The sequence below is a fragment of the Amphiura filiformis genome, chromosome 9, assembly GCF_039555335.1.
Source record: "Amphiura filiformis chromosome 9, Afil_fr2py, whole genome shotgun sequence".
Classification (NCBI taxonomy): domain Eukaryota; kingdom Metazoa; phylum Echinodermata; class Ophiuroidea; order Amphilepidida; family Amphiuridae; genus Amphiura; species Amphiura filiformis.
Genome location: NC_092636.1, coordinates 40,735,753 through 40,760,593, shown reverse-complemented (window position 1 = coordinate 40,760,593; position 24,841 = coordinate 40,735,753). Strand labels below are relative to the sequence as shown.

The 24,841-nt window shown below is 36.1% G+C and overlaps 1 protein-coding gene across 1 annotated transcript; it reads left to right on the top strand.

The window, feature by feature from the left end:
- LOC140160428 (polycystin-1-like protein 2) lies at nucleotides 1-24,671 on the top strand. The gene is made up of 18 exons (XM_072183662.1): nucleotides 1-44; nucleotides 469-552; nucleotides 5,476-5,569; nucleotides 5,859-5,944; nucleotides 7,336-7,602; nucleotides 10,049-10,418; nucleotides 10,699-10,892; nucleotides 12,273-12,494; nucleotides 14,124-14,297; nucleotides 14,838-14,998; nucleotides 17,121-17,322; nucleotides 18,101-18,355; nucleotides 18,863-19,072; nucleotides 19,481-19,598; nucleotides 20,539-20,810; nucleotides 22,248-22,422; nucleotides 22,935-23,645; nucleotides 24,229-24,671. Exons 2-18 carry the CDS (start codon nucleotides 550-552, stop codon nucleotides 24,669-24,671), a joined length of 3,957 nt encoding a protein of 1,318 aa, XP_072039763.1. The 5' UTR covers nucleotides 1-44; nucleotides 469-549.
- The last annotated feature ends 170 nt before the right edge of the window (nucleotides 24,672-24,841 follow it).

Below are 24,841 nucleotides of genomic sequence, written 5' to 3'. Positions count from 1 at the left end.
CAAAAAATTCTCAGATAGAAAATTCATTACTCATTGATGAGCATGTAAGTTGTATATACTTTTTTATTTATTTATTAATTCATTAACTAATCTATTTATTTATATATTTGTTTATTATTGTGAGAAATTTGATGTGTTTACACACTGCGGATGTCATATCGAGATAACAAATGCACGTGGGATATTTGATATGACGGACGTCATATCAAATTTCATTTATTTATTTATTTATTTATTTATTTATTTATTTATTTATTTATTTATTTATTTATTTATTTATTTATTTATTTATTTATTTATTTATTTACTTGTTTATTTATTTATTATTTATTTATTCATTTATCGATTAATGGATTGATTGATTGATCGATCGATTAATTGGGTGACTGATATATTGTTATAAGATTATATTCATCATAAAGCACACATATTTTGATCTTGATATATTATTTTTGCATTATATTTTAGCTACAAGTGCTGCGGTCTGTTTCGCAACTAATACTAGACACGCTGAGTAAAAATTTCCTCTCTTCATCATCATGGTCTTCAATGGTAAGTTTAACAAATGAAATACTCCATCCAGTCATGAAATATAGTAGGATTCATAATATACCACATTGTCAAAAACAATAAGGGAAGTATAAGATTTAACACAAATAAAGTACAAAATAATTTAATTTAATACAGTAAGATATCCTCCCGCTTTCCCGCTCTTTCTGTGGATTTTGAGACCAAGCCCCAAAGTTCGTACTTTCGCGAGCTGGTTTGATTCTACATACAGTAATTATGCAAAAAGAGAGCTAACAAATTAGATAATTAGATCAGTACACTTATATTGTCCATATACCAGCCTCATTTTAACCCTAACACGCCCAGGTACTACAAAATACTACTTGGTATAATATGCGTTGTTCGTGCGTGCATCACGTGGTGTGATGACGTAATCGCCCTAAATGATATGGCAGCGAAGCCCAAGACCCTTGGCAAAGTGTTGCCGACCCAGTGCTGGCATGCGAGGGGTCTCGGGTTCGCATCCCACCCAGAGCAAACAACTTCTTTCTTTGATTTCTCCCTTCCTTCTTCTCCTTCCCGTAGCCAAAAAGCCCCTGGGGCGTTAGGGTTAATGAGCAATGGCTAATTTTCTTTAAATTCACAATTGTGCAAAAAGTTATTATTTTCGCCTGACTTGGTATACGGTTGTAAATTCAATGAACTATGACTTTGCTAAAGAGGGCTTGCAAATTGATATGCTAACCATTTCTATCGCGTAAGTTGTTCAATTTTTTCAGTTGATATCAATTACGAAAATTTTGCGTTACATAAGTAAGTAGAACTTTACATCTGGTGGTTTTCGTTTTTAAATGGCTACGCATACTGCTTGAAAAAGACGCTGCTGTGAATCACAAATTTGGTTCAGAGAATATCGTTCCGTTCATGCAAAAACAAGGCAGTTAAGCTAGTGCCCTTTGATGCACCCCTCAAGCACCTGTCAACCACACGATCAGAAAAACACGGGAATCGCCACAAATACTGATGGCATCTGATGGCAAGAATTTTTGCACCGCGTACGTCGAAGTTCACTTTCCAAAAACGCGGACTTTAGTTAGGATGACAAAAACGACTGGTAAGAAAGTATACTAAATGACCTAAAAAGGTCAAGTCGTCAGTGAAAAATAAAAATTGCGAAATTGCAAGAACTGGGAAGAGCTCTTACACTAGCACTTGTGAGTGAAAATACACCTTAATTAGCCAATGTCAACATGGTGTCCTCGGTTTAAACATAGACTCTGCTTTAAATATTTTTCTAACATCAAAGCTAAAACAGTGATGCAAAGAAAAGTGCAAGTGTTTCGTAATTTTTCGTCAATGACGTAACATACATAAACATCAATCTCCTAATTTGCATATAGCCGCCATTTCTCCAGCTAGCTCGTCGACGTGATTGGTCCCTCGCGATCTAGGTTTTATCCATTATATGTGGCAAAAACAAATCATAGTCTAGGCGCCAACAACTAGTCGAGCTAGTCGTGGGCGACCCACTTCATCTCATCTTTAATCCAAGAAGACAATTGGTCAATAGATGTGGGCTGAATTGTCGTCATAGGTTATGAAAAGACATGATGGAAGTATAAAAGTTTGAAATAGCAATCAGTGGGTGGGAATTTAGAGATGGTTAAACCCATGACCTCCGATTACATAGCAGTTTACTTCATTGAATGAAGTAGGATATCTGTACTTACAGTGGGTTAGATCATATACTTTCCATATTGTTTTGACACGTGGTTTAAAATACTCCATCCACTCATATTAGCATTGTAAAATTAAAATAAACATTTTGTGACGTGTCATGTCAAAAGGAGACCCTTTTGGGCAGGTTATCAATTTTAAGGTTTTTACATAATATCTTAAATATAAAGATATTTTGCTCCACAACGCCGTTTCCCCAATGAAATCGGACATTCCTAAGCGAAGATATAATAATATAATATTGAGTTCGTAAGTTATGGTATTATAAAATTGGAAATTGCGATATCGGCCTTTAAAATATTATTGACAATGTTGAGAGTAGCAATTGCCTTGAAAAATATCTTAAAAAATACAAGATACCAGTTATTTTCCGGTCTGAAACTATCAGACAATATTTTGAACATTAATAACATCACAAAAATTCGCAACAAACCCAAATTGTGAAAAACCACCGGGCTATTTCTCCATTTACAATCCTGCCCTAAAGTGTCTCTTTTTGACATGACACGTCACATTTAATCAAACACCCGCCTTGGAATCCTTTCGTCAAAACGATAAACTGGAAATAAAAGCATATGACACAATAAACATGCTAAAACTGGCAAATGTTTCTTAAATGATGTTCAGCCTTTTTCCCAACAATTTTAAGGCGAAATAAAGCACTAAACAGTTAGCAGCCTGGACAACCGATTCTTTTGTTTAGCAAGGCTCACTCAGTCATTTAATGTGGCAATACAAACGATCGAATTTGGTGTTGAAACGAGCTAAATTTTGAGTTACACCTTTTCAATGTAAAATTAATTTTCTCGGCCAAATGAAATGCAATCATTTTCATTTTTTCAGTAAATGTCAGGTCAAATTGTAGTGCTTGATACTTTTTTTTTTTCAAATCCTAGTGTTAAACTTAGGCGTGAAATTCAGTCATTTCGTGTAAGATTTTCGATTTTGATAGGCTTAAACTCTGACCGCGAGCCTTTTCTTGGATCAACCTTTTAGCTTTTCAAAGTAATATAGTACGCTAATGAAGGATTTTTCCCAACTTTCTAACGCACATCACCGTGAGCGATATATCATAGTTTTGTCAGAATTTACGTTTTGATTTCACCATTTTTCACCGGCTGAAATTTTTTCAAAATCAACGCGTGAAATATAAGGCTAATAATACTAGCATTGTGGATCGATATCCCTGGGTTTAATAGGAATACCGGCATGATACAGTGTTGCCAGAACTTCAATATAGCAACGAAATTCCCAGGCCTAATAGCGCTCCTATACTGATCATGTTTATAGCACGATGAGGATATTTCATCATCACGTGAGTGATTCGGACAAATGTGTTGAAATTTGCTTCTCCTCAAAACAACTTTGCCCGAAAGGCTTACATGCAATTGGGCAATATTTTAAACAAAACTTTCTTTTACAAAACATTATATTACGCTGTATGTTTTATGATCAAGCAAACTGTTTGGAACACACTTCCAAAGAAATAACCTTCGTAACGCCCCGGCGTAACGCCCCAGACTTTCGTTATTTAAACGCCAGAAATAGATTGTCCTTATAAGAACCATCAGAGATTGTGGCTTATAAGAACCGTTCATTATCATTGTTAACTTAAACAGGTTTTTGTTTTTAAACATCTTTATAAAGTGATTGTTTTTATGTTTGTTTGTAAATTTCGTGCTTTACGCGCTTTGAGTTCCTCATCAGAGATTGTGCCTTATAAGAACCATTCATTTTCATTGTTAACTTAAACAGGTTTTTGTTTTTAAACAAAAACCTGTTCAAGCAATTATTTAAAATTGCTTGCCTAAAAACAGAATAACTTGGATGTTAATACGTGACGTAGTGTTTCAATTGTCATGAAGGTGACTGGGTATGGTGCCTTTTGTTTGTGTTTGTTTGAAACTGCTTTTGGAAACCCACCGAAAGTCATAGGCCCTAATGAAGCAGCCAAAACAATACCAGGTTAAACATGGAAGTTTATGAAAACGTATTAAATAACCGTAAGGAAAAAAAACATTTGTGGCAACAATAAGCCTTGCATTGAAAGTCATGGTTAAAGTGTGTTGATTACCACACCAAAGTTTCCCTACATACACCCCCACTACCCACCTTACACACCTCTGCACCCACCCCACCCTATAGGCCTACATGTACATGATATTACATAATAATATATAGCATAGCTATACATTTAGGTATAGCGCTTAATTATGACAAATATGGGCCTATATATAGGCCTACATGTCAAATTAAAAACAAACCCGAACACTGATGAATCTCTACAGAAACCCGAACACAAGTCTGAAGGGTGTAATGAAAATGGCAACCCGCGATGGGGGGGGGGGGGGGTAGGTCATACAAAATTCACATGGAGATAGGAGGGACAGAAGATTAAAATCCCTATAATAACACGCTAATTTTTCTAGGTTTGGACCGTGGATTTTCATGAACCTCAAGCGTGCGTCTCTTAATACGGACTAACCTAGGTAAACAAACACACAGACAGACAAAATGGTTTTCATAATCATGGAATGCATATAAATTGAAATTGCAGGCTATCACGGGAGCAAATTTTTAAAATTCACCTCATTTACCAATTGGGGATTTGGGCTACCAAATCGCTAGTCGGGCAATCTTCATGATCTTTGCTTTTCAATGGAAAATTGCCCTGGATGACAACAATGAAAATATCGACTATTTCTGCTGGTTGCGCACGAGATAAAAGCACCGAGTTTGACATTTCCAGAGCATGAAGGGAAAAAGGGTTAAATAAAAACGGAAATTCTGACAAAACTATAATATATAGACCCACACGATGTGCTTTACAGAGGTGGGAAATATCTTTCTTTAGCAAACTATATTAGTTTGAGACGCTAAAAAATCAATTCCGTAAAAAGCTCGCAGGCGAACTCAAGGCCTATAAAAATCAAAAATATCACACTAAAAGATACATTTTAACACCAGGATTTTTAAAAAATGTATATCCAAGCACCAAGTTTTTAACTGACATTACTGAAGAAAAAAAAAATATTGCTTTAAATTTGACCGAGAAAATTAATTTCATAGCAAAAAGGTGTATCTCTGAATTGTGCTGATTTTAACATGTATCGATCGACTTTTAGCGCGACTAAGCATTTCTAAAGAATCGGTTGTCCAGGTAGGTGACTGTAAAGTTTGTCTCCTCTATAACTCTCTCTTTCATTCTTTCACTCTTTTTTTTTATAGCAATTGCCAATGCGTTATATACGAACCATGGTGGACTCTATGAGAAACTCGACATTGGTAATTGGAGATGCTGAATTAGCTTTTAACTTAGAAGGTGAGTTATATAAAGCAGTTTAGTAAGATTTGGGTTTGTTGGGAGTGGTGAGTGTGGGGGAGTGTATGCGTTATAGATGTGTAGGTGTGAGTGGTGGTGGTGTGTGGGGTGTGTCGGTGCATAGGCTTAGGCCAAAAAAGTGTTTGTTTGCCCAGACAGGGGTAGAAAGAAGTGGGTCTGTAGGTCGATTTCCTTGTTTTGCAGCAAAAACGTTAACTGAGATACTCGTTAAAATAATGCCTATTTGGATTTAAAATTAGCACATTCTGCTTCTTTATTCTACTTCTAGATGTCTTTGCGCAATTGGCCGAGATTGGTTTGCGTATGTCTAATGGCGTATGTGATATTATGACCACAAGCAACAACCGAAGTGAGGTAAGCGTTTAAACTCACAACATATTCTCAATATCAGCACATGCCTTGTGAGTTTTAAAATAAATTTGCGCCTTTCCGGGGGAATTGCGAAAGCAAAGAACATGGAGCTAACGTAATTTCGGATTTTTTTTTTGTTCTTGTTGTTTTCTTTTTGTTTTTTGGTTGTTTTTTGTTGTTAATTTTTGCTCTTTTTTTGTTGTTGTTGTTTTGGGGTATTTTTTTTTTGGTTTTTTGTTGTTGTTGTTGTTGTTGTTGTTTTTACTTGCGCTTGATTTTGTTTACAGGTGGGCATTAAAACAAATAAGCAAACTTTTGTGCACAGTGTAGCAGAATAATATTTTAACGATAAATACTTTTGATAATTTGATGAGTCATGCATCTCTATTCAATCTATATTTTAGTAATGAAGCTAGCGCAGTGGACAGGGTTTCAGACTTCTGTGCAAGAGGTGCCGACTGCCAAGTACGAGCCCCAGTGTGGTTGGAAAATATTTTCCTGGGCAAGGAACTTGCTGTCTAATTGTCTCGGTTAATAAAAAAAATGTACGTTACCCGGGGAGCTGATCCTGGGTGTGGTGCTTACGTGTGGGTAGACTAGGAGACTATATATTGAGCTGCGTCACTAAATGTTGTTTAATGGTTTATAAGGTGTTCCTTGGGCCATCGAAATCTGTTAAGAGTACAGAGACCTGTCGGTTGGCATTATACAAATATTAACTGTCTATGAGTGTGATGGTCGAAATATAATCACGAGGTGAAAGATGGATTGTTCCATTCCACGAGCCGGAACGGCGAGTGGAATGGAACAATACATCTTTCACCGAGTGATTATATTTCGACCATTACACGAATTTAAGACAGTTAATATTTGTTTTATATCACTCATGCATAAATTATATTACTAAAATACTATTTAAGGTATGAAATACATTTATTCATCAACATAACACCATGTTTTGCGGTGATATACTTCACATTTTGGGGTCCACCCATAACTAAATCGGCGAGTCAAGAGTCAGCGCACGGCTTGGCGCAGGCGCACTACGGCAAAGCACATGATGGTAAAGACTATCACACGGAGTGGATGATGGTAAAAATGTCAAATGGTAATCAACCAATGAACTGTCTAGAATTTATGTATGAGTGATATAAAGTGCACTATAAGTCCAGTGGCGTGTCTAGGGGGGCTTTGGGTGCTGAAGCCCCCGCACTTTGTAAAATGAGCCGCATTATGTAAAATGAGCCGTTTTTGGCGATTTTAGCCATTATGTTCCCCGCATAACTATGAAAGCCCCTCTGAGCACCCCAGAGGAAAAGATCCTGGACACGCCGGTGAAATCCCCGTATTTATCTTATTTATTTGATCGTCGCGCACGTTTGTATTGTTTTCAGGTTCATACGATACAAATCCGAGCTCGAAATATAATACAAGAGTTACAATATGCCGAAGATGAATTGCTAGATGCACTTCTTAATCAACAACGTCTGAACGCACCCAATCTAGACATGCGGACTAAACATATGGATGTGACAGTAACACCGATTTCACGAGATGATGAAAACTGGATAGCGCTAAATGGATACAAATGGCATGTCCTTGAAAATTTTGTCATACCAGACAAAACACTGCAACAGCATCATGGTATAATAAAGGCGAAGGTAAAGGTTGTTTCATTGAATAATTGATGTACTCCTTCGATACAATATAATTATGTGTTGATAAATTATTTGTTGATAAATTAATTAAATCTATGTCGAAGTTTGTGTGTGGGGATATGTGAGGGGGTGTGTATGCGGATTGGGTGTGGTAGATGTACGTTTATGTTTGCCGTCAAACGCGGACGTTTTTTGTGAAATTTGTCATTTCACCCATGAATGTTACTGCAACCGGGGACCGTCCCCACTTAGCTAAGATGTGCAATTGACTGCAAAGAGCCTAACATGCATTTAAGAGTGCGTCCCTTATTGTCCCCGGCCATTTTTTTGGAATTTTCAATAGGTGAGTGCAAGAAAACAATGACCATGTTACCCAAAATGTATAAAAAATATTCCTCTTTAAAGTATATCTAAAATAAGAATGAAGCTTCATTAAGTCTATAGCTATATTGAAGTAATCCAGTGTCTTTAGATTTGCTTGGATGATTAGTTGCCTGGTGATGCCCTGTACTCTGTTTTGAGTACATTAAGTAATTAATTCTTAATACTGCTAATAAATATTTTGCCTTAGAGTAGCGTGTTATAGGTCTACGTATATAGAAAATTAAGGAATTGTTTCTGTATGCGTTACTAACAATACATTATACCTATATTGCAAATTTATTTTGGCAAGATATATTAAGTTACTGCGTTATCATGGCGAAACACATTCTTGACGCTTTTTATTATTTTTAATTTGTACCTTTAGGTTTTAATTTATAAATAAATGTAACAAATAAAAACTGATCTCACATACAGATCTATACAGGTTTTTTTTAAGTCAAACATGTTGTGAATATTATTTTTCTATTTCTAACATGAAACTAACTGAAATTATTTTACAATCAAATTATTTTACTATCTTTTACAAATTCTTGCATTCGCTGGAAGTATTTACATGTAAATAGACAGTGTATTAGCTAACTTAAATATGATATCTGTAATTTAGTTAGCATTGGATAAATCTATTTTGGTTTTAACAATAATTATAGTTACTAGAGGGTATGCAGGGGCGGATCCAGTGGGCTGGTGCCACCCCTCTCCTCTGAAAAATGTTTTTAAAACGGTTTAATCATATTATACTTTGGGTTTTGGTTTAGATGAAAACGTTTTAATAACATTAAATGTCGGGTTATATAAAGGTCGTGGAAACGTTTTGTATGAAAACATACTACAACAATATTTTTAAAATGTTTTCAAAACATATTTTGTCAACACTAAGTAACATTATGTTAGAATATTTGCAGTAGGTTATCAACAAATGTTTTTGAATGTTATGAAAACGTTTTATACCCTTTATATGACTTTTATATAACCCGACATTTAAACGTTTTCTGGCAACCTTTTCTAAACTAAATGAGGTCGAAAACGTTTTGTGTTTGCTGGGGTTTGTGTAGGTATACGAGGGTTGGTCAATAATTTCCCGCAACTAGAAGAAATATATCCGTCAACAGATGAAGAAAGGGACCGTCTTTGAACTTCACCAAAAATAGGCCTTAACGACAAACAAAAATGGTGTGAAAATCGTGAGAAAAGAGCCCACAAGGTAAAAGGGAGAATCCAAATTATCTCCAAAATGAAACAAAAACAAATATGATTATTGGTATGGTATGAGAGATGACAGTCAGGACAATAGAAATTGTTGCAATAAAATTAGAAATATACGCATGCGTTGATGGTATGATGGATTAAAAGTACTAAAAATGTATGAATAAAGGGAAATTTCATCAAAAAAGCGCTACAAATATGATTAATACAAGCTTTGAGGAACAGTAGCCGTGTGAGTGAATTGCTATACTAAGTCTTATGCTTAAATTAGACAAACGTTTGGAAATTCAAATTTCTTTTTCAATCCAGAGCCTCTCTATGGTGTTCTACTTTGATTACAAAAATATGACCTTTTGAAAACAAAGGTATCATTAAGAAAGAAATGTTTGTGATTTCACCACTGGGACCTCCCTTTTTAATAATCAGTAGATACCCAATCGAACCAGGTACTATTTGTTGAATTTTGTCATCGATTATTGTCTCTATCTCCTATTATGTAAAGAAAAATGGGTGATAAAGCCTACTCAAAATTGGAGGTATTCAACATGATCCCTTATCTTTAATAAAAATGGTACAGGTCTAAAAGAGTATGTTATCGGTCTACAAAGTCGCAAAAACCGCGCCAGATTCCATACTTTTATTCTCGAGATATTTGGAATTATGTAACAATACCTCAATTTGGCGCGAGATTTTCTTGACTACTTTCACCATAAATCAGGCAGTGTCCATACGCTATTGTGTTTATGCTATTGTCATTACGTAATCAAGTATTCAACATCGCTAATACATATTTATTTTGAAAGACATTTTGTTCGTCTGTCTCTATTTTAAAATGCTAACTATTTTGCTGCTCTTTCTCCAGGCAAAAACGACGAGATACAACCCCTTTGTCTGGGATTCTGTTGGCTGTAGCTTGGAGCGTACTATATCCTCATTGGAGCTGCTTAATAGTAACAATGAAGAAATCATGGTCAAGGATGCTATCCAACCTTTCATTTTGCTTCTACCACGAGCTAACTTTAAAACATCTTCAAAGCCGATTATACAAAAGGCAATTGAGTTTGTTGATATTCCGGCCAAGATGGCGGCTATGTCTATTCATTTCTCAACTATGGACGCTATATACTGCTACGACGTGTTCTTTCAAAATGGGCAACCGTTATCGAAGGCAACTATTGATGCTATATTTCATGAAATATGGAATGCTCATGATGCTTTCACAAAACTGAAAGGTATTACATTGCAAATGAGATTTTTTTTCTTGGTTGTGTTTTACATTTGTAAGAACTCATGATCATTACACCGTAACACATTTCTATTGCCGCCTTTGACATGCATGTCAAATACCGTGGCTGATAAATAATTTCCACATCTCCTTACATTAAAACAGAATGAATGAACTTTTAATGAGTATGAAATACTGAGCTATATGTAGTAATCACTGGTAATCAAACAACAGCTATGAGAACTTGGACCTTTTAATTCCAAATACGTTTATCATATTTGTTGCAGAAAAAGAAGGCAGGGAAGTCGAGATTGATGTTCACTATCTTCTTTCGTCTCATGGTATCGAAGTTGAAGAAACTACATGCCCTCGACACATTGCTAGGAAGCAGCCACTTGACAATCAGTTTGCTGCTATTGATTCTCATAGTTGTCTCTTCTGGGATGAAGTTCAGGAAGGATGGAAACATGATGGTTGCTGGGTACGTATCTTCATACAATGCCAAACAATGAAAACTTAAAAGAAAAGAGATCTGGTGGTAATGGCAGATTCATATTATGGTAACAGGTTACCGGAATAATACAATAAAATGAGCAAAAACAATGATACCAATAGTGAGATAATAAGGTTGGTGGAATAATGCCAACTTAACATGCTGATGCTATGTATAATAATTTAGAGAATAAACCCAGCAAACACAAAACGTGTTCGACATCATTCGCAAAAGGTTATAAAAGGTTGTCAGAAAACGTTTAAATGTCGGGTTATATAAAGGGTATATTAAGAGTATAAAACGTTTTCATAACCTTAAAAACATTTTTGATAATGTACTGCTCAGCAAACAAAAATGTTTAAAGAAAACGTTTAAATGTCGGGTTATATAAAGGGTATAAAAACGTTTTAATAACATTCCACAAACATTCTTGAAAACTTGATACAAAACATTCTAAACAGAATGGTATTTTGGGGTTGAGAAAATATTTTGCGAAAAATGTTTGCCCAAAATATTTTCAATAACGTTTTAAAAACGTTTTCATGACCTTTATATAACCCGACATTTAAATGTTATTAAAAGGTCTTGAAAAAACATTTTAAGAACATTTCTGTGTTTGCTGGGTTCAAATATTTTAACATAATGTTATTTAAGTATTGACACAATATTTGGCAAAAATGTTTGCAAAAATAGTTTACAATAACATTTTTTTAAACATTTAAAAATATTGTTGGAGTGTGTTTTCATACAAAACGTTTTAAAACGTTATCATGACCTTTATATAACCCGACATTTTAATGTTATTAAAACGTTTTTACCTAAACCAAAAGCCAAAATATAACTTATTTAAAACGTTTTTAAAACGTTTTTGTGTTTGCTGTGAAGGTATTGTTTTAGCCGCTGTCGTGCATCTATCGTCTCACATAACACAGGCGACATCATTATTTTAATGTATAATAATTTAGAGAATAAAGGTATTGTTTTAGCCGCTGTCGTGCATCTATCGTCTCACATAACACAGGCGACATCATTATTTAAAGTAAAACAACGAGGCGAAGTCGAGTTGTTTTACGCCAAAAATAATGATTTCACGTGTTATACGTCGTATGAGACGAAAGATGCACGGCAGCGGCTAAAACAATACCTTTATTCTCATTCTTAAACACTTCAATGTGTGCATGTGTGGGAGTGGGTGTAGATGTCGTGTGTTTGGTAGATCCGTAGCTATCCGTTGCGTTTCAAGCTCGATTTCAACATGTAAATCTTTACATTTAATAAAAGACATATCTAATCATTTATGACACATAAAGAACAACAATATAGATAATGAGTAATGTTTTCTCTTTATATTAATTCTTTACTCCTCAGGTAAGCTCAGCATCTCGTCCAGACGTTACTGTATGCATGTGTACCCATCTGACAACATTTACTGTCATCATGGTTCCCATAAACACCATCGACTTTCAACATGCTTTCAGCCAGGATCTTAGTGATAACGCGATGGTATTTTCTTTCATAGTTGTTGTATTGTCGATCTATCTCCTTGTGGTTGCGATTATGCGTCGTTATGACCGGGATGACGTTCTCAAGGTACAGAGGAGTCTTAAAGGCATTCCTACAATGCTCTATGATTGGGAAATTTGATCAATATAACCTAGTCATAAAGGCAAAGTCCCCATTGCCACACACACAAAATGTGACGTGTCATGTCAAAAGGAGACACTTTTGGGCAGGATCGTAAATGGAGATATAGACGAATCCAAATACACGCATTCCTACACCTGACTAGCAGCCTTTAGTTGGGTCCCCGTCGGCTACAATGCATCCAAAATGTGAAATGATTCGGCCTTGGCGGAAATTTTAAACTGCATTCCATCACCCGTTTTACACCTTCCGCGAAAACACAGGCAGACAAAAGAAGTTTACAACACGATACAGTTCCAACAGTTGTGCAAATAAAAGCCGCCTTACACCTAGAGAAGGTCGAGGAGGGTTAATAGAATAATGCAATAGAGATAATTCCGCAGGTAATCCCGTCGCATCTATTTATAGATGTACAAATGGATGAACAAAAAGACTATGTATGAATAGATGCGACAGGATTACCTCTATTGTATATTATTATTCTATTAACCCTCCTCGTCTTTGCATCTTCTCTAGGTGTTAGGCGGCTTTTATTTGCACAATCGGGTGCTCAAAATCCCAGGTTGGTGCTAGCGGGAAACCAAAGATGGCCGACCAAATCCTGACCATGACTTGGCTCGTTGGATTCGTCTATAGCCACAAATCTGCCCGGGGTGATTTTTTCACAATTTGAGTTTGTTGAGAATTTTATGTTATTAATGTTAAAAATATTGTCTGATAGTTTCAGACCGGAATATTACTGACATCTTGTATCTTTTGAGACATTTCTTCAAGGTAATTCCTACTCTCAACATTGTCAATAATATTTTTAAAGGCCGATATCTCAATTTCCAATTTTATAATACCATAACTTACGAACTCAATATATCTTCGCTTAGAAATGTCCGATTTCATTGGGGAAAACGGCGTTGCGGAGCAAACTATATATATCTATATTTAAGATATGTAAAAACCTCAAAATTGATAACCTGCCCAAAAGTGTCTCCTTTTGACATGGCACGTCACAAATGGTGATTTTAAAATTGCAGCCAACGAGCTAATAGTTGAGACTTATCAAATAAAATTGGATTTTCTTATAGAAAACTTTCTTAATGTCCCACTGCATTAATTTTATTCATAAGTCTCAATAAAAGGATGAAAACACCAGATATTTGCACACAATCCCAATGCAAGGTATGGTCAACTGTGCCACATGTGTACAAAAGCCAGACATACCAAGGTCAGAAACCCCATTGGGTTATGGGAATGTCTTTATACATCCTCTGCTCAAGGAATATACAGACTCTACCAAAATAATTGTTCTCCGTCAGTTTTTGGGTGTTTTTTTTTAAACCTACCTTTTCTATACACACCATTTTTAATGTATATTTTTTTACTGTTTGGTTTACGTCAATTTGCAATCCAAACATCCACATGTTACTGGTTTTACGCCAGTTGCATTGAAATGTAATTTTACATCATTGAGAAAGGTGAACGTAAAACGACAAAGATCAAAAACTTTCGTCACATTTAAATCCCAAATCAATCACTTGTGTTTTGCCACTTTCCAATCTTTGAACATGCTCTTTATTGCAGTGGGCAGCACATCCGATGGTTGACAATAAGGAGCATTTCACTTATTACTATACCATCACTGTTTATACTGGCCATGCAAAGGGAAGTACATGCAGATCTCGAGTAGCATTTGACCTTACCGGTGACCATTCATACACTGAGGGACGGCTGCTAAAAGACACCAAAAACTTCTTGGTAGGATTATTATTATTATTTTATTATATTGACTTCGTATGAATTGAATCAAGATTGTTTAGATCTTGTCAAATTTATGTTTATAAATAAAGTCATGATTTTGCACATTAGTCTATGATTGTCTAATACACAAAAGGTCAATAGATGTGAAATGAGTTTTGTCTTAATGGACAAATTAAAGACGTGACGGAAGTAAAAGATTCAAAGACCAGTTGAAGTTAGAGATGGTCATTTGATGCGCCCATCAATTTCACTAGGGATAGTTGATGTATGAAGTCAAAACATGCCTATGGTTCGATACTCTGATCACTTTTACTCAAATGGAACAGGATGCATATCAAAGGAACAGATTTATAGTAACTTTCTGTGAAGAAGAATTAAACCACGAACTTATTATTATATATTATTTGATTAAGTATTAACATTTCTGTTTTCATCAAACACCCTGTATGACTGCCCTACATGTTATATTTTCCATTGTACAGTTAGATCAAATCTGTAATCAACGATATCAAATAAGATTTTTCCTTACTGTCACAGAAACTAGACCAAGGAAGTTTGAATCATTACCTGATGAACACGCGTACCAATTTAGGTAATTTGAAATACCTGACCATTTGGCACGACAATACTGGTGAAGCGGCCCATGCATCGTGGTATCTTTATTGGATAGTCATATGTGATCTGCAGACAAATCAAAGGTATGGCAATCCATGAATATTTTGTTTTAAAAAGGGTACCGTAATGAAAAGTATGTTACATTATAATTTATACGGTCCACAACTTATAAGTTCCCCCCAATACTTTTTAGACTAAGTCAAAAATATTTACGAATATTTACGTAAAAATGTAAAAAGATATGTATAGCCTTATTTGTTTTACACATGTGGACCAATTTATAGCGTCACACGTCATTACGTTCAGTCACAATGGTTAATTGTGTAAGAAAAGAATTCCATAGCAGTCAGGTTTGAGAGCTGACTCCTTTGGACTCAGATGCAACTTTTAACGCTGTTCAAAACAGTCTTTATATATATATATATATATATATAACATTTTACTCAAGTTAGACTATCTTTTGAATAAAGTGCTCAATCCCAAAGGGAGAGCGTATAAAAATTCAAAGAACAGACCTTCCAGAATAGGTAGTCGTTACTCTGAGTTTCATGCCTATAAAGGCAATCGTCAGACGACACGATGAAATGCTTTGGGTGGACTACCATCTCTTAGGAATGTGAAAGAATATACATTCCATGGTGTCAACACAGCCAAAGTCTATTCAGAGTCAGTCTGTCTATCGGAGATAGTGTGCTCAACTGCTTTGGCTGTGTTGACACCATGGAATGTATATTCTTTCACATTCCTAAGAGATGGTAGTCCACCCAAAGCATTTCATCGTGTCGTCTGACGATTGCCTTTATAGGCATGAAACTCAGAGTAACGACTACCTATTCTGGAAGGTCTGTTCTTTGAATTTTATACGCTCTCCTTTTGGGATTGAGCACTTTATTCAAAAGATAGTCTAACTTGAGTAAAATGTTGTTAATACGCTCCTGCTTTGCGGTTGAGCACTTTCTGACTATCTCCGATAGACAGACTGACTCTGAATAGACTTTGGCTGTGTTGACACCATGGAATGTATATTCTTTCACATTCCTAAGAGATGGTAGTCCACCCAAAGCATTTCATCGTGTCGTCTGACGATTGCCTTTATAGGCATGAAACTCAGAGTAACGACTACCTATTCTGGAAGGTCTGTTCTTTGAATTTATATATATATATATATATATAACGAATTATTGTGACTGAACGCAATGACGTGTGACACTATAATTTGGTCCATATGTGTAAAACAAATACGGCTACCCATACCTTTTTACACGTTTGCATTTTGTCAAATAGTTTTCGATGTATTTTAAAAAGTATTTAGGGGGGACTTATAAGTTGTAGACCCTTACATTACAACACTCAAATGGCTACTACCGATTTTTCAGCTCTCAACGCATGTGGAGTAAATTCAAAAAATAATATAATGAAATTATTTGTCAATTCGTCGAATGTATTCCATAGAGGCGTATAGTAGGGCACCGCGAATAAACAACTTTTCGAGAAAATCGGGTTTGAAGAAATGCCAATATACATGTAAACTATCGAGTTGTGTAAATCAGACATTCATTGATATTTTGTAATTGATTTGAAATTTCTGTAGTAAACGAAACAGAATTTATCTTTACAAAACTTTCAAAAGAAATAAAGACACTAAAATAATTGAAAACAATAAGTACAGACTATACGTCATAACTGAAAACACGCAAAACACAATACCCTAACCTAACGCCAATCTTACGCCACATCGGTCGCTGTGTAATCCCTATAATTATGGCGTTACTTTTCGTCGGCTTCCTTTTATAGCGGCGTATAATAATATGTCCGATATGTCACTATGGAATGTAGCGAGGTCTACGCCACTATGACATGCAATGTTTTTCATTTTTGCCGATATTTTACTTTTATAAAATGAGTATAAAAAGTGGCGTGTGGTCGATACGGCACTATGGAAAACACAAAATTTCACTTTGTAACGATACGCCAAATTTAATTAATTAATTAATTAATTAATTAATTAATTAGCTAATTATGACTGCTGAGCAAAATGAAAGAGAACGTCAATAAAAAGATATGTGTCAATTTACAAAAAAATTACCAAAAATCACTATACGCCACTATGGAATGCAGCCGACGAATTACGTTATGGTAGCAGTTATCAGCATCGATCCTGATTTATTCTAACAAAAATAAATTGATATATTTGTTTTCCATAAGATATGCCTTCACATGTAATCAATGGCTAGCGTTGGACCGCGACGATGGGAAAATTATTCGCAATTTGAAGGTAGCGGACGAGGCCGATGCCATAAACGTCCAAGCGGATTTCTTCCGGATTCTCAGAGAAACCCTATCTGATGATAACCTATGGATGTCGCTGTTGAACCGGCCAACACCTAGCAACTTCAATCGTGTACAGGTATGTTTGATCTGAGTTGGAACTGAAACTTCTATAAAATACATTCTTCATAACCACATTTTCAACGCCTTCGATCACTTTTGCACCCGAACGATGTTGCTTGTTACGCAAATGAATCTACCAATAATATGATTTTGCTAATTAATTTACTTTTCTCGATCATTAACTTTCGGAGACGAAATGGATGTTCTATTATGTATTTTGTGGAATTTCGAATATTTTAATTGTCGTCTGCAATCGCGATCACAGTGAATAGTTAAGGTGTGCACCTTTTCACTTCACTAATTATCTGACTTTGCTGCCGAGTATCTATACAAATGCACCATATTTAAGGCACCAGAACTAAATGTGTCCGATGTTTGGATCGACGTCGATGCTGCTTCGATACTTGTTATTAAGAAACTATGAGTTTATTAATCAGAATTACTGGACATACTCAGTAAATAATAAGGATCGACCAAACATCGACGGTTGATCGAAAAATCGAACTAATTTGGTTCTATTGCCTAACACTGCTGCTCTCGTCCCTAAGTCGGGTCCTCTTCCTCTGATCCAAGTATAACATATCGAAAGGGAGATGAACATGGAGAACAGGACAAAGAATATTATAAAGAAACATAGTGCGTTGTTATATTTTGCATGACAAAATTGGAGCATACATAACAAATTAAAAAGACTGAGAGGAAACGGGGGAAGATCAAGAAGAGGAAGAGGATGAATGTGCAGTATTAAAGGTGGAATATAAATAACCCTATGTTTTGTTATTTCCTTTTTACAGCGGCTTTCTGTGTGTCTCGCACTTGGTTTCCTCTACATGATCAGCAATGCGATGTTCTATCGTGACAGTTCTAATGAAGTGGAAGACAAACCAGTCAATATCCTCGGTCTAATAGAAATCAACTTCCAGGCAATCTACATAGCTACCATTACTTCACTTATTATGATTCCTGCCAACTTACTGGTAGTGCTGTTGTTTAGAAAAGCCAGACCAAGGAAAGGGCCTGCTAAAGGAAATCTCACTGACATGACTGAGGTAATGTGTGATTTAGTCAATTCAAAGTGTTATTTCATGCTAATCATAAGAATCTTGGAACCCAAAATCAGAGCAATATATTACTATTGCTTCTATGCAACTCAGTGGCTAGAGTTCTTACTTCAGTCTTACTTCGATTTCCGGCGGTGAATAACTTGCTGGGATATTGACTTGGAAAATTAGCCTGAATTTATTTGGCAACATGTATAGATTAAATTCAGACTTCCGCTCTCCCGGAAGCTGCGTGTTCCGTGTACAGGATAGCCCTACTTGTTGTAGCCTACATGTGTCTCGTAGTCAGTTTCGAGAAGAGCAGGGTGTTTTATCTGCCCCAACTCGCCCGGTGTTCAAATGGACTAGCTTCACTATAAGATTCTTTGGATGAATAATTTAAAAAGCAGGACTATAAGTATTACCCAAGAAACATTGTTAATGGTTATTTAATTATCTTTCAGCTGTTATCAGACCAAAATAACTACCCTGTTATTTTGTTTTTTACCATTTCAGATGTTTCAAGAAATAGCGCCGAAAAAGTCAAAAGGTTTACCATGGTGGACTGTTTACATTGGCTGGTTCATCTTGTTTTGTGCGGTGTCCCTGTCAGGGTTTTTTGTGGTTCTCTATACTTTAGATTGGGGCAAAGAAAAGTCTGAAAATTGGTTCATATCAATGATGACATCGTTTCTGGAATCTATCCTTATTCTAGAACCCCTGAAGGTAATTGAAAGTTCATTATTTTGTTAAACTGATCGTTATTTTTATACCAATATTACAGTCACATGTTCAAATTGACCCCATACATACAGAGGTCGGACATGATTTGTGGCTGATACGTGTCATTGGCGTTGGTTGATACGTCATGCCGCTTGATGACGTATCAGCCAATGCCATTGGCTTTGATGTCATTGGATGATACGTCATGCCGCTTGCCGCAGCCGCAAGTGGTTTAAAAGTCTGACGGTGAAATATAGCATATTCTTTACGGCACTTGTACCGTAATGTTGTCACATAATCTTGGCTACAATGTAATTATTATCAGACATACTTTGGCAAGAAGACACAGATATTGAATTTAGAGCCGATCTTTATAATCATCCGTTCTCTTGTTTGTATATGTTATCGCAGGCCATCATTGCTGCTGCTCTTGTCATGACTTCAGTTAGGCTTGTAAAGAAGGCTGCCGACTTTAGCGCCGTAGATCCTGACCGATTGTTCAAAGTAGAAATGGAAGCAAAGAAAAGTGGTGGGTGTTATTTTGTACTTGTGTGTATGTAAGCATGGTAAGGTAGGAAGTAAAATAGCTCCATCTGTGTACATTATAGTGGTCAAATATATATAACTAACCTTCTTTGAAATGATGCATCTATGACAATAGGACAAGAGCTAAATGCTCTTATCAGTGTAATTTCAAAACGTATTGAAACAAACCGAGTTTGTCATGTACCCCATCGTGCGATATTGTAGCTGGTAGCATAGCCATAAGACAGTGAAAGTCACTCGGCATAATGGGATATTCAAGAAAAGATATGTAGGTGATTCATAGACTGACCTTTAGTTTAGGAGCTCAACGTCGCATGAAAAATAACTGTTTCTGTCGATTTACACAAATTAAGCTGTCAATTAATATAGACAAAACGCACCAGCCCTGGACAACACATATTGTATATTACAGACTAAACTCTCACGTGTTTCTCAACAGAGGAAATCGAACTTTGCATTATATTGAATGACTGTTTTATTTCTGTCTTGTAGAAAAGAAAGTGTTATTTATAAGGTTATTGTAACTGATTCACTAGAAATAAAAGTTGGTGTCCACCAGGGTAGTATGTTAGGCCCATTATTATTTATCATATATGCCAATTGTAGTATCACATGTGAAAAATATTTATGTACGCAGAAGATACCACTTTGTATGTCAATGGTACTGATACTGATATTATTTCTAAAAAGCTTACTAAAGATCTCTCTGCAATTAGACAAGACAAGACAAATGATATGCTCCTAAGTTATGTAATGATAAATGTTTTACTTTTTCACTTGCCGTTGATGATTGTCAACAAATGTCGTGGTGTAAAGATTGATTTAAAATCACGTTAACTCAGTAATTCAGAAGTTGTTTTGTAAAATAAGACTCGTGAGACTTCTTAAACATTATTTTCACGCACACACTTTTTTCTCGGCAGCTGATGGTATGAATATCCCATTGGATGTCGATGACGAACCCGCCCGCTTTCGACCTCCAAACGAGGCCTACATCAAGTCCATCAAAAAGAAATCTGTGAAGTCAGCAAATACCCAGGAAATTGTTCACATGATAGCCTCGCATGTATTTTTCATCTTGGTAACGTTGGCCATCATTGTACTGTATCGAGATTACTATACATATTGGACAACTAAGGCCATTAACGACAAATTTCTCAAATTTGACAAGACTAAGACATACAACTATGTCCTGGTAAGTGAAAACGCCCCAAAAGTGTAGTCATGATAATATATAGAGATTATGAGTCTGTAGGTCTATTATACATATAAGTACGTCTCACATTCAATACCGCTCTCCTGTAATAGAGCGAGGACGTTTAATCTAGTCGTATTGTAGATTCTGCACGTACGAAAAGAACGTCCAGACAACGCAGAAAATGTAGACAATTTATCTGTTTTACAATAAAGTAAAGAAATTAAGGACATTGAACAATGTTTAGTGAACATACGAAGAAAAGTTTATTTTAATATTAAAATACTAACCTTTTTTACTTGGGAAATAATAATTTTGTGGGAAAATGGAACGGGTTATATAGCTGCTACAAATGGAATGGGTTGAATATTTAGCATTTGATTTTAAAAAAATACAGTACGCACAAGGAACTCTTTCATTTGTTGAGCATGACATTATGATGCCCGTTGTCCTTATCGGATTATAAAGTTGTCCGTATGACTGTGAGAGTCATACGGCAGCGTGCAATGTGTTCGCACGGGAGAACGGCCGTACGGTGCAAGGCGTGAGGAACATCCAAATGTTAACAACTAACGGATGTAGAAATATAAATGTAACAAATTCAAAGTATAGACCTCTGGAAAAGGCAACCGTTACTACTAGTTTCACAGCATACCCTCACTTTGAATTTGTTTCTTACGCTCACCTGTAATGGGTTTGAGCACTTTTAATTCCAATGTTAGTCACCTGAAAAACAATACTTGTTATATTACGCCCCCACTATTTATAGTGGTTGAGCACTGTCGACTACTTTGGGAGTAAAGACTGTGCTGGATGGCTAGGTTTGTCATGGTTTTGACACCACAGAATGTATATACACGTATATGCATTTGTGCTAACTTGAAACCATGACAAATTATCCGTCTGATGATCGGTATACCAAATGATCGTAAGTGAGGGTATGCTGTGAAACTAGTAGTAACGGTTGCCTTTTCCAGAAGTCTATACTTTGAATTTGTTTCTTACGCTCACCTGTAATGGGTTTGAGCACTTTTAATTCCAAAGTTAGTCACCTGAAAAACAATACTTGTGAAATATAAATGTATATAGTTTTACAAAATAGTCTTGTTTCGCCATTTTGACACAATGATTATACCGTGAACATTCCGATAAGTTCCATCAAGTATTTTAATTGAATGTTGTATATTACCTGGTACATTGTTCCTTCACATTATGGAGGCATCAAGACGTCATGACTAGATAATAAGAGCAGGGAAGCAAATAATAGTAAATTGTCCGAGCAAATAAAGGTCACACATCTGCCACAGTTATGAATCGAAGCCCTATTAACTGAATAGGAAGGTACATTGGCTTTAACCATGTCTTAGCACAAAATCAGCTGATCAAAGAATTCATTAGCAGTTTTACCTTACTAACAAAATATCTTTTATGTTATAGATAAAGCATCCAGACGAATTTTATGAGTGGGCAAAGAAGGTTGCTGTACCGAATATATTCCCAAAAAAGAACTATGACTATAGTCACATGACTAAGGATGAACGCACCTTCATGGAAGGTGGCGCCAGTTACCGTGTCGGTCGTGTCAGGCTACGTCAACTACGTGTTAGACCAGGTAGGTTTTATTAATATTTATGCATTCGAAGTATTTTAATATCGATTAAAATCGTGTGAGCTTTTAAATGAATTGTGTTTGGATTTAGTCTAGGTTTATTATTTTATAAAGCTACATTTTTTAATTTGTCAGCTAATTTCCTGTAAACTTATTCCAAGGTCATATAAAATCCTTACGGACAAGTCATGCACTCTTGAAAGTAGAGAGGGATCAATGGTATCAGATGGTGATTCATACAACAAACAAGGAACAAACAACTAAATTTCTTTTCTGGTTATGTGCATGCTGTATCAAAAGTATTGTTCCCACTCCAATGTTGGTATTTCTGAAGAATGCAGCCTCTTCCAAACGCAGCATTGGAACCACTTAATGACAAGACAATTATACTCTAAACTTCATTTTTCAAAGTCAGATCATTTTATATGGATGCAATTGTGGGTTTATGTATATAAATGCAATTCAGGTGTTATTCACAATGTTTATACATGGCATAATCAACTATTTATTAACAGACACGTGCGAGATTCATCCAGATATGGCTGACACGATGAAAGAATGTAACGAGCCGTACGATAACAGTGTCAATGAAGATCGAGATTTCAAAGAAGGTTGGGACGACTTGACAATCAAGCCTTGCCCAGATAGGTCAGAAGATTCTCAAATAGTTTGCCCTTGGGAGTTCGTACCAACTGACAACCCAGGCACAAGCATGATATTTGGTTATGATGGCACTTCGTACGATGGTAAAGGCTACATTGCAGACCTCGGTACCAGATCCAAGAATGCTTTAGAAACATTAGATTATCTCTACAAAACGCGCTGGATGGACCGCTACACCAGGTTCGTAGTCCTGGAATGGGTTGTGTACAATGCAAATCTCAATCATTTCTCTTACGTGTCGTTCTATATTGAGTTTCCGGAAACCAATGGAGCATACCCGTCGCATGAAACTCATACCTTCCGACTCTATGATTACTCCAGCGATGCTGAATTGACCGCTGTAATTGTGACGATGTTACATATCCTATACATTGTGTGGCTCATACATACCTGTTTTGAAGAGTTTGAAAACATCAAAAAAGCCGGTGGCAAACGTTACCTGAAGTCAATCGATAATTGGGCTGAGATTGCCGTCGTTCTTACCAGTTTCCTAGGTGTGATTCTCTACATGGTACGAAAGATGGCTGTTATAAACCTAAAGGAACAAATGGAAGGTGTGCTGTGTGAGTAACTTTTATAATTATCTTGTTATTAATTCAAACATAAATGATATCGTAACGACAAAATAAAATACAATTTGTCTAGCGCTTTAGGCTGGAATTTGGACTGGACGAATGTAAATTATGTATTAAATTATCGATGTATTACATGCGTAATGGATCAAGGGAACATAATAGAGGTATATCACTTACACACTACAAAACTACATGGCAAACAAAATCATGAAAAGTGACGTAATAATAGTAATGGGTAAATCCAGGTGAAATCGAAGACATGACCTTAATCTCCCACACAGGGAGACTCACCGCTATGTTCAAGATCTGCTCCTACGAGGGGCTCAGAGGGGCTTTCATTTCAGAGTTATGCGGGGGGCATAATGGCTAAAATCGCCAAAAATGATTTTTAACAAAGTGCGGGGGCTTCAGCCCCCCCCCCCCACGCTACTGGGAGTGTAGTCACCAATTAAGTTTAAGGTCATGTCTTTCATACAGGATGCATTGATTTCAACTGGAATACCCCAATATGGTAGTCGTTAGTATGGGAAAGTAATTTTCATTACAATGATTTGTTTCTCTAATCCAATAGATGTCCAAGGATTATTTCAAAACATCGCTTTCTTGGACAAAACCTACGCTTATGTGATGTCTGCAGTGGCCTTCATGGGAATGGTCAAGGTTTTACTTCTGTTATCATTTGATTACCGATTCACCCAGATGACACGTACCCTTAAATTGGCCAGCAAACCCATAGCCTACTTTACCACTGTATTTGCTTTGGTTTTCTTCGGCTTTGTCGCTCTTAATTATCTCGCCATGGGAGCTGATACGGTAGATTACCATAGCTTGCTGTCAACGTCTGAAGCTTTGATGACCACGTTGTTGGGCAAGTTTCGATTCAGCAATTTTGAGAGAGACTCCGGAAGATTGTTTGGAATGGTTGTATTTTCATTTTATTGTGTTGTACAGGTATGTGTATTATTATCTTCTTGTCGGTTCAATATGGTCGAATCTGCCACGGATTCTTCTTGAAAATTTTATTCTTGTTGGAATTTCTGAACTGCACTGGGTTGTGGGTTATAATATCGAGTGGTATGATTTATAAGTGTAATCATTTAATACTGTAAAAATCAACCGCCGAAATAATTGTGTAATACATATGATTAATATGATGGTATATTTCACTGATTTTTCTTTCTTTC